The sequence below is a fragment of the Punica granatum genome, chromosome 5 (genome assembly GCF_007655135.1).
Source record: "Punica granatum isolate Tunisia-2019 chromosome 5, ASM765513v2, whole genome shotgun sequence".
Lineage (NCBI taxonomy): Eukaryota > Viridiplantae > Streptophyta > Magnoliopsida > Myrtales > Lythraceae > Punica > Punica granatum.
Genome location: NC_045131.1, coordinates 28,845,034 through 28,855,238, shown reverse-complemented (window position 1 = coordinate 28,855,238; position 10,205 = coordinate 28,845,034). Strand labels below are relative to the sequence as shown.

Here is a 10,205-nt window from a genome sequence, read left to right as displayed (position 1 = left end):
TAGTGTAAAGTGTATTATTTAGCATAATTTCGTTCTAAACCTATCGCCCCCATAACATAAATAACCGAATAGGCTCGGACTATTACATGTATTTTTACCTTTTGGGATTAATTCCATTTTACCCCCATTCTTTTCCTTCTACCTCAATCTCCTCAATTAATATTTTTCTGTCTCACTGTAACCCTAATTTCAACCATATGAATGAATAAACTTAAGACCAGGAATCCTCGCAAGGCATTGCTGTTGTCAGAAGAAAAATCCTCATCGTGAGCAAGAACTTACTGTCGAGTCTCTGAACCTTCACCTAATCAAGGCCGAGCACAAGGCCAAAATGGCTCGACATAAAAGATGAATTAGGTGTCTCAGCAAAGTCGAGCCCCAAACGAATGTTAGTAGGGTAATTTTAACTCACCCATGGCTTCCGAGTGCATTTCCAGGAGATCATCCCGGTACCACGTCAAGACACTTGAAATTAATGAAACTCATCAGGCATTAGATGAAACAATTTTCAGTAATTAGACCATATTTTTGGGCCACCACCAACTGGAAAGACCCTGAGGAGTAAGCAAATACTATAAGCAGCTGAACACCCTTCCTAAAGATATTATTAATACAATAAGAAAAAGGCACAAAAACCTTAAAACACCTCACTAATGCACAACCCTCCCCTAGAGGATAGGGGAGGCCAAACACTCTTTCAACTCTCTGTTACAGACAGATTATCACATGACTACTTCTGGCATTTCAACGGGCCTTGTTACCCGCAGCTGAGGCGAGAGTCCATGGGGCGCATGGCGGTCTGCCTCCTTGGAATCCCAATCTCGCAGGCGTTCACCCTTGCTGCGAACCGAAGGGAGCATAGGGACTCGCCGGTGGAAGAGGGCTCAGGGGAGATGTTGACAAACATGAGCGTCTTTGAGTCCCCTCCTAGACACGGCTGTCGACAGATTACATCGAACTAAGTCAGACAAGGTATCATGGTGACATCCGGTTCCCCAATTATGGGATTGTTAGCCCGGCCATACAAATATTTCAGTAACAAAAGGTGTAATAGTTGCATTACATATATTAGATATGAGTTTTTGCTGCAGAAAACTGTTCGAGTTTTTTGGTTTTTTAGCTCAGAAACATGCCATTTAAATTCCTTCATTCTTCAAAATTTTCGAAAAAAAAAAAAAGATGGATAAATATTGTCATGGTTTTATCACAAAACATCTATGAACTGCAAAAATCTGATACGTCAATGTTTCATCCTGGAAAAGTAATACCAAGAAAACTGAAACAAGGAACCATTTCCTAAATGAGACGGCACCCTTAATGCATTTACGGGCAAGAGAAAAAAGGCAACTGTCATGTTCTGAGTACAGCTTTATCAGAGTAACTGCAGTGCTGAAGAAGGATTCATAAGTAAAATAGAACGAGTAACTGAGTAACAAGAGCATTACCTGCAGTAGATAAGTGAGCTTTGAATTCCTAAAAGGCACATGGTCCTCCTTCTTGGCCAAAGCAAAAATAACATCGGCCAATGATGATAGGCTCTTATTTATAGCCTGATTGTGACAATTCAGACATAAAGATGATAATCGTACTCTGATTCTAAACACCGATACTCAAAAAGGTTAGGTGAAGAAAAATCCTTGACATTTGAGGGTACCTGAGTTTCCTTTAACCGTTCTCCAGTTGCTCCACTCCTCGATAGTCGCTCGCTTCCAGCTAAATCTATCAAATTCAGGACACCTTGCACTTGTTGCTCAGTATTCTGGAACAAAGATTGCAGTAAGCAACAAAGATAGGAGAAAGATGATTAAAAGGTAAAAGGATAGAAGTTGCGCAAAAGTTGAATTTTCTACCTCGTTTACTCCAAAAATTCGCAAAGTAAAAACAAAGTGGCTTCTTGACGACTGTTCATTCATTTGGGTCTTCCCAACAGACCTTGCAACACAAGAAGAAGAGACCTTTAGACAATGAGTGAACTACCCAAAGCAATACAAATAAGCGTCAATTCACCGGTCATACTATGCTAGGTTATTATCACAGGCAACACTAATAAAATTGTTCTGCACATTCTGCTGAGTACTACTACATACATACAATTATAAGGGAGAAATAATAATACATCAGTAATTTTTAGGACTTGCATTGGGAAATTCACTAGTAAAGGACAGATATGATACGCAAAAGTAAGTTTCCACTCGCCAAAATAAAATAAATAGGGGCAAAATATCTTTAGCCATGACTAGTTTTCAGAATGTAACATCTACTGAGATGTATTACCTGCTTTGTGCTGCCTGCTCTAGCAATGAGGAGATCTCCCTGACACTGCAGACATCCACTAAAGTTAGGTCCGACACGTGTGTGTTCCCATTCGCATCGTGCTTGATGGAGTATTGCTTTCCACCCACCCCACTGTCACTTCGAATCAAGTCCAACCCATTCGAACTTCTAGGAAGCAGCAAATCACGAATTGTCTCGTTGTAAATTTCCAACATAGAAACCTACATCACAGAGAAAATCAACCATTTGTAACAACTTCTCAAACAAGGAAAAAGAACCAAAAAAAGAAAAAAAAATTATATAGGAGGATGCACTTGACACGTTTTGTTGCCGATGATTTCATTGTATATTCTGATGGAACTCCTCAGCCTGTTTATCTATTATTAGAGGGTGTTGGAAGCTACTTATCAGCTTTTTAAACCTTAATTCTGAGAACAAATTGAGCACCAAATCTTTAAGAGGATTCAGACAGGGTTTTCTTTTCTTCTCATAAGATGCCAGGGTCTTCTTGTGACAGAAAAGATGTCTGATAAAGGATTATGGTGAATACAATCATAGCTAGAATAAAGTGTAATGCAGCTAAATGACTCGCACATTCTGCTACCCTTCAACTTCTTGATTCTGGTTTGTTGCATGGAAAATTATTGGTGTGCTAGTTTCGTCCTAACTAAGAAGCCAATCAAACTGGTTAAACAAAGATGATGTTCCCCTTTCTTGGGAAGGCACTGATTCTGTTAAAAATGGGCTACAATCAATTAATCTGATCTTTGTATACCAAAAATAAAAAGGCATTAGGAGTGTGAAGAACTAGAACTTTGGAAAAATAAGCACATTTTGAGGAATTTATGGCGCTCATTCTATCGAATCAGAATACTTATGGGTAGCATGGGCTAAAGGAATCGCTTCAAAAATAGATGCTTTTGGCCATTGAAACCACAAGCCACAGTTCATGACATTGGAGGAATGTATTGAAACTCAGAAAGATTGTACGAACTTATTAATCTTCGGTGAAAAAGTTGGATATGTAATATTGAAAGAACTCAATCTATATGGTAAGATAGTGTCCATTCGAGCTGGCGATGATCCCATTCTCTATTATGAACAAAAGTTGATAGCTATAAAGTTTGTAATGGAAAGAAAATCTGCTTTTAGTATGACATTTTCCTCTATTCAGGGCCCCTTGATGATAATTGCAAGAGGGGTTTGTAATATTTTCCTTATAATAAATATATGTAGAAGGTGAGTCAAGTATACAGGTTACGTTCAGGCCCGAAAGCTATGAGTCACTGCCCAAGGGGATTCATCACTTGGTTACTTCATCTGCTAAATTTGCAGAAGCAGATAACATCGGGGAATTCTCAAATGAGATTTGGTGTTTGTACAGATTGGGAGAACTAAAGATCTTCTAGGCAAGGCTGCAAGGGTGCTGTGGCACAAACTCTGGTTCGCAAGAACTTCCCTCGTGCATCTTTATTGTTCCTTCTCTTCACTTACAGTTTCCACCACTATAAAGCTAGAAATATCTACCTGGGGATGTTTCAAAGGATTTGTTGCCTGTGGTTTTGATAAGAAAATGGGACTTGGGACCATTTGTTTTTCAAATGTAACTTCACCAAGGATGTCTGAGTAGCTTTTTAAAGGAAACCTGATCTTATAGGAGGGAGGCAACAGGTATGAAGAGGTGCAATTTGGTATTTTGAAGGGAAGGGAAGGAAAAGGAGTCAAAAATTAAAAAGTGGTCTCATTTCCTAATTTTACTAATAAACACCAGACTCTTAACTTCCAGGCTTAAGTCCCTCGAGATAATCTGAGGTTTCATTTTCTATTTGTATCATATTATCATGAGCTTGTGTTTTGCCTATAGCTCTGATAGTCCCTTTTTTTCTGATACAACTGGTAGCCTGTGATGCATCCTCTCTACTTATTTTATTGGGCCTTTTCATCGATGGTAATAATGAAAATTCACACTTATTCCAAAAGGAAGAAAACGGAGAAAGTTGATAAATTTGAAAATATGCACATAACTGATACCTGCAATTTGTACTTCCAACCTTGAGCCTTAAGAGCTTGGCTAGTTTGGAATATCTGTTCTAGCGATCGAGGTATCAGACCCTTCTGGTCATGCTTCCCCATCATCGTATAAGTTTTTCCAGAGCCCGTTTGACCGTAAGCAAATATGCAGACCTGCCACAGACCAAACCATTAAAAAAAAGTGACGATAGATGGGATTAGACCATCGAAATTGACAACTGCATGTAGAAGAAAAGAAAGATATGAAAGAAATCACCTTGTAACCATCGAGCGCACTCTGAACCAGCTGGGATATTTCCAAGAACACATCCTCCTGAGAAGCCTCGTGGTTGAATACCTTGTCAAATGTGAAGGGATATCTTTGTCCTGCCAAAGTTCATATATCAAGTGAGAGACATAATAGTTAAGAGATTGATATCCTATACACAGCCAAATGTAAACTGATTTCCCTGCTACATTTCAAAGTTGACGACATACAGAAAAGCAGCATAAATCTAGAGATCTAGTTGGGTACAACATCATCGAAGAAGGATTTTTGTCCTGCCAAAGTTCATATATCAAGTGAAAGAAATAATAGTTAGCAGATTGAAATCCTATACACAGCCAAATGTAAACTGATTTCCCTGCTACATTTCAAAGTTCAGGACATACATAAAAACATCATAAATCTAGATATTTAGTTGGGGGTACAGCATCATCGAAAGAAGGATTGCAAAACAGAGATGCAAATGTTTTTGTACCGCTTTGCATCAGATCAATGCCTCGGCCAAGAGACTCAGCAGCAGTAGGATAAGAGACAATGGCTTCACTGCCAATGCCTTCATCCGGTAATGATGGGCGAACTCGGCAAAAGACACGTATATTCCCTTTCAGTTCCTGCAAGGACAACCGTGAATAACTATCCATCATTAACTATACACATGGTTCGCGATTTAGGAAGAAGTATATATTACCAAGATAGTGTTGTGCAGTTTCTTCCTTAAGGTTTCTCCATCAATGACCTGCTGCTCCAGATCTGCCAAATGACCTCTTAATTCACTTATAGTCCTCTCATGCTCTTCATGTTTCATCTTGTTCTCTACTACAGAGAGATCAGCCATCTGAAACAAGGCATAATGGTGTATGTTTAAGGGGGTCCCATTAAAAAGCTCAACATGAAGAATGTTGATAATGAATTAGTGAATCAAAATCTCCACCTTTAATTTCTCATTTGCAGCAGCAAGTTGAAGCTGCAAAACACGTATTTGTTCTGCCTGGGAAGAACATGTTTCCTGCAAAAGTGACAGTATAGATCACAATTTTTCTTTAAATAGGCACCACTAGTTGGGTAAGAAATGGTTGCAACAAACCTGTAAGGCTTGTGATTTTGCTGCCAAGTTATCCAGCTCTATGATAGACTTCCCCGTTGCTTCTTTGTACCTAAGTATGTCAGTTGTTAAACCTTGTACTTGCGTGACTTGACGATCCCGATCCTCTCTAACCTTTTGGAGTTCTTCTCGGAGGCACTTTAGTTCGTTCACTAATGATTCTTTTTGTTTTACAGCATCATCCAGAGCAACCTGAATTATTTATAACAATTTCCGGGGTTACCTTAAGGACAGAAAGCAGATGTTTCTGTTAAGTAAAATCGAACAAGGACTTACTCTGGATGATGTTAACTGATCCTGTAAGCTGTTGTAGTGACCCCTCAATGTACTAAGGTTCTCCACAATAGCCAACTTTTCCTTCTCCACCCGAGTTAGTGACTCATTTGCTGATGACAAATCTGTTTGAAGTTTGGTATTGTATTGCTGTAAACTTGTATTATACTCTTGCAGTCTCTTGTAAGTTTCTTTTAGTGAGACAACCTGCATGTCCCTTTAAACTTAGGCACCTAAATGGATATACATTTCCGAATGTTTGCCAAAAAAAACCAACCCGGTGTATGTATGAGATCTTCAGAAATAACCTGCTGATCAGCAACTTGTTTCTCCTGCCTGATTTTTTCCAGATCTTCTGAAAGAGAGGCTTGTAGCCTTTCAGCAGCAACCCTGGCTTCTGCTTCCATTCTATGAAGATCGAGTGCATGCTGATAGTCATCCACACAAATATTAGATAGGAAATGTTACAGGGCTTAGTTCACATTCTTGAAGCCTATAACTGAGTAGCGAGCTTACCAACTTCTCTGATGATTCTTTTGCAAGTCTCTCATCCAAAGAAGCATTCTCATTCTTCAAATTAGCGAGATTCGAGTTCAATTCCAGCACTTTTTTCTCCATTTCAGTCTCTACATGCAGCAAATGGATTTGCATTAGAATTGTTCTTGCACCAAAGTTTTTACTTAATCCCAGGCTAACAACAATCACATGGGACATGATGATAATGGTACGTGTTCTATTAACCTACACATGATGCAATTTATAATCCTAATTAGATATCATCACAGGCCACATGTTCTAGGTTAAGGGCAAAGAAGAGAAAGATTATGCCATAAGCTAAGAATGCAAATGTGTTATATTGATTCTTATAAATGCTCCATAAATATATCTAATGGATCTTCAGTATCAACAACAATCCTAAATGCAATGAAGTGCCATGAACCAGAGCTGCTCTCAGTGCTTTAAAACAGAATCTCCACATTATGTATATTAAGAACAGCATGTCCAGTGAGTTTACCAGTATCTGCACACTTCTTCTGAGTAGATTCCAAGTCCATTTGCAACCTTTCCTGCTCCTGGAAGGACCATTTCAGGCCAAGCTTCAGCCTCTTATTCTGGTCCGTCATCAGCTGCATATTTCCCTGCCAAGTCACTAGCATCAGAACAAACACTGAAAGCCCAATAGATAAATTCAAAGCCACAACAAACGAACGAAAAATCTAAGTGTCAATGAATGTAGATAAAAGAACCTTGGCATCGAGCTTCTTCAACTTGAGCACTTCATTCAACAAGGCCTCCACTTCCTCCTTCGTGAACACAATGTTGGCATTCTCTGAGGCCTTGGCACTGGCCGCGTCACTCCCACCTGCCCCATCCTTCTTACAGTTTGCCTCCACGAGAGGCTGCCTTCCCGTCGTTCGACCAGCACCAATCTTCCTACGTTTGTCCATCGGAACTTCAACAGCACCACCCTTTTTCTGGGAACCCAAAAAACAGAGCGAAAACATTAAAACCTCGACAAGAAACAGGAGCCATAAAATTTCAAATCGACCCGAAAATGGAGAAGACAACCCCAATTTGGGCGCATTTCTTCACAGATTTCTACACTAATTTACGGCGCACTAAAACAGAAAGCGGAAGAAGGGAGGATTTGAGGCTTACACCGGTGGGACTGCGAGGAGCCCTGTTCTGATTCCGAGTAGACATCATTAGGCAAGTACAGAGCAGAGAAACCTCTGAATCTTCACTTCAGGAAGCAAGGCTAGGTTGAAATCCGAAGAGCAACCCCAGTGAAGTAGCTTGAAGAGATGAATTGGAAGGCCAATTGGGGGAATGGATCGAAGGGATTGCTACTCAGAAGACTGGGAATTGGAAAATTAGGGTTCGGACAGAGAGATGGAGAGAGAAGGAAGAGAGAGAGAGAGATTGAAAATTTGAAATGAGGAGCGGGCGGGGTCTCGTACGAGGGGAGGCCACGTCGGAAGAGAGCCGTTGGAAGGTATTGGGCCATTTCGGCCCATTTCGTCCGGAAGATGGAAAAGGTAAAATTTCAAAAATTCGATCATAGACTTTTTCTCTTTTAGTAGTAGTTAAGTCAAACATTTTGTAAGAAGGTAGCCACTTGAACCGAGGATAGAATTTAAAATCGGGTCGGTTTACATCACTACTATGTATAAACTAAATGTCGATCGGTTACATACATCACTAGTACAAAATCCGTGCATCTAATTTTACGAGGTATATAACTCCATTTGAAATCTCATATTGTACTTAACTGATATTACTCATTGTGGGACCATTTACGGCCCGTTTGATTTTGCAATTAAGTTTTTAAAATTTTAATTTTAACTTTAATTACACTCACTACATAACAAAAATCAACAACACAATTATTATATTTCCTTTTTTCTTCAATTTTTTTAACCATTCAATTCAATTTTTAATACTAAATTCTTTCAACTATCCATTATTTTTTCTAAAATTCAATAATACAATCATTACTTTCCTTTTCTCATAATTCGACAACACAATCATTACAACCCAATTAAAATCAAAACTCAACTCTAGTTGACTCTAAATTAGGAGGCTTCCTTATGTTCTTAGTCCCAATTACATGTCAGTTTTTGGATACATAGAGTTACTACAAAGAGGACCAATAACGACCAATCGAAAAAAGAAAGAGTATTACTTGCCAATATCTTGTTTTGAGTGCGGGGTAGAAATGCTTATAGAGGATTATTATACAAATTTGAATAATAACCTTCAATATCAATACTTATCTCTCCATAACTCTTCATACTCCGCAATTCAAACAAACTATAAGGGTGCAACTCCAAGCATAATGACTTGGTTCTGACATGAGCTGCGGTCCTTGCTTTGATCTTGAGATGGGAGAAATGGCGTCATTGTGATTATCTTTGTCGATGACAAGTTTTCTCTGTGAAGTTTTGGGCCTTGAGGCCCATTTGTGTAGTGATTGGGCTAGGCCCATTTGATCCGTACGATGGTGAGTCCGTTAAATAGATCAAAGACTTTTTCTCTTTGCAATAAGCTAAAATCGGACTGGTTTATATAGCTATCATGAAAAAGTAAATGTCAATCGGGTTACATAGCCCGTCAATCCAAAAATCCATGCACCCCTACAATTCTTACTGATATTTCGTGATTATATCATGCTCTCTCATATATGTGCATTGTGGACCTTGCACCCTCTCTTTTTGGGATCCAATCAATTTGAAAGGTTTCTAAGTTTTTAGATGTCAAGGTGCACGTGAAAAAGGAAAAGGAAGAGGATTCACTCACTGTGGTTCTGGCTCAAAGCATCGTACTTGGGTGTAGACACGAGCCATAATGGTCTCAGCAGTGCTCTAGAGACGAGAGAGCTGGTCTTACTATGATTATCTTTGTCTTGGTCAATTTTTTTGGTTAACTTTTCGGTCAATAATAATGTTTTGGTGAATTTTTTTATGCAATATGTAACTCGTCAAATTTATATATAACATATAATTATTGCAAAAGGAGAGGGAGGATTAATATTGTTGCTTCAATCTCCAAACTCTCATATCCTCCTACATCATTAATCAATATCAATATATATAGTGAAGTAGAATTGGCACATTAAATGTGCATTAAAATTAACCCTTATTTTATTATTAAATTAAATAAGATTAAAAATATATAATATATATAATATCCATATAGTATTTTAAGTATTTACACTCCATAAATCATGAGAAAAAGGAATTTATGGCCCTAACAATATATTTTTTATAGATTGATTGATTAAAAAGTTAATATATTCACTTATTTAATTAAAATTCGTAATATCCAAAACATTTAACTAAAAAATGCATGCAATATTTAAAACATGTTATATGCATTAATATTAACCCTTATTTTATTATTAAATTAAATAAAAATATAAATATAACATGTGTATAATATGCATTTAGTGTTTTAAGTATCTACACTCTATAAATCATGAGAAAAAGGAATTTATGTCCCTAACAGTATATTACATATAAATTGATAAATTAAAAAGTTAATATATTCACTTATTTGATTAAAATTCCGAATATCCAAAGTATTTGACTGAAAAATGCATGCAATATTTTCAAACGGGTTATATTTAAATAACTAAATCAATTGGATAATAAAAGTTACAATTTGTGCCTCAAAATTATAATTTTGACAAATTAATTTATTGGAATAGCAAAATATTGTTGCTAACTAACTTAAAATCGAAATACACAAGTACTTGAC

At 37.7% G+C, this 10,205-nt stretch overlaps 1 protein-coding gene across 1 annotated transcript; it reads right to left on the bottom strand.

Annotated features, from left to right (window-relative positions):
* Positions 1-472: 472 nt before the first annotated feature.
* Positions 473-7,897, bottom strand: LOC116206628 (kinesin-like protein KIN-14C). Its single transcript, XM_031539407.1, has 17 exons — positions 7,605-7,897; positions 7,193-7,420; positions 6,961-7,084; positions 6,462-6,571; positions 6,254-6,373; positions 5,949-6,152; positions 5,655-5,864; positions 5,502-5,576; positions 5,259-5,405; positions 5,046-5,181; positions 4,562-4,671; positions 4,306-4,458; positions 2,275-2,495; positions 1,851-1,932; positions 1,655-1,759; positions 1,446-1,550; positions 473-937 (listed from the first exon to the last, which is right to left on the bottom strand). The coding sequence occupies exons 1-17, from the start codon at positions 7,650-7,652 to the stop codon at positions 758-760; spliced, it is 2,358 nt and encodes a 785-aa protein (XP_031395267.1). The 5' UTR covers positions 7,653-7,897; the 3' UTR covers positions 473-757.
* Positions 7,898-10,205: the final 2,308 nt, after the last annotated feature.

Coding starts and splice junctions, on each gene's coding strand:
- LOC116206628 (XM_031539407.1), bottom strand. CDS start 7,652: ATGATGTCTACTCGGAATCAGAACAGGGCTCCTCGCAGTCCCACCGGT. Junction 4,459..4,561: donor GTGCGCTCGATGGTTACAAG/GTGATTTCTTTC, acceptor GGTCTGTGGCAG/GTCTGCATATTTGCTTACGG. Junction 938..1,445: donor AGCTCACTTATCTACTGCAG/GTAATGCTCTTG, acceptor ATCTGTCGACAG/CCGTGTCTAGGAGGGGACTC.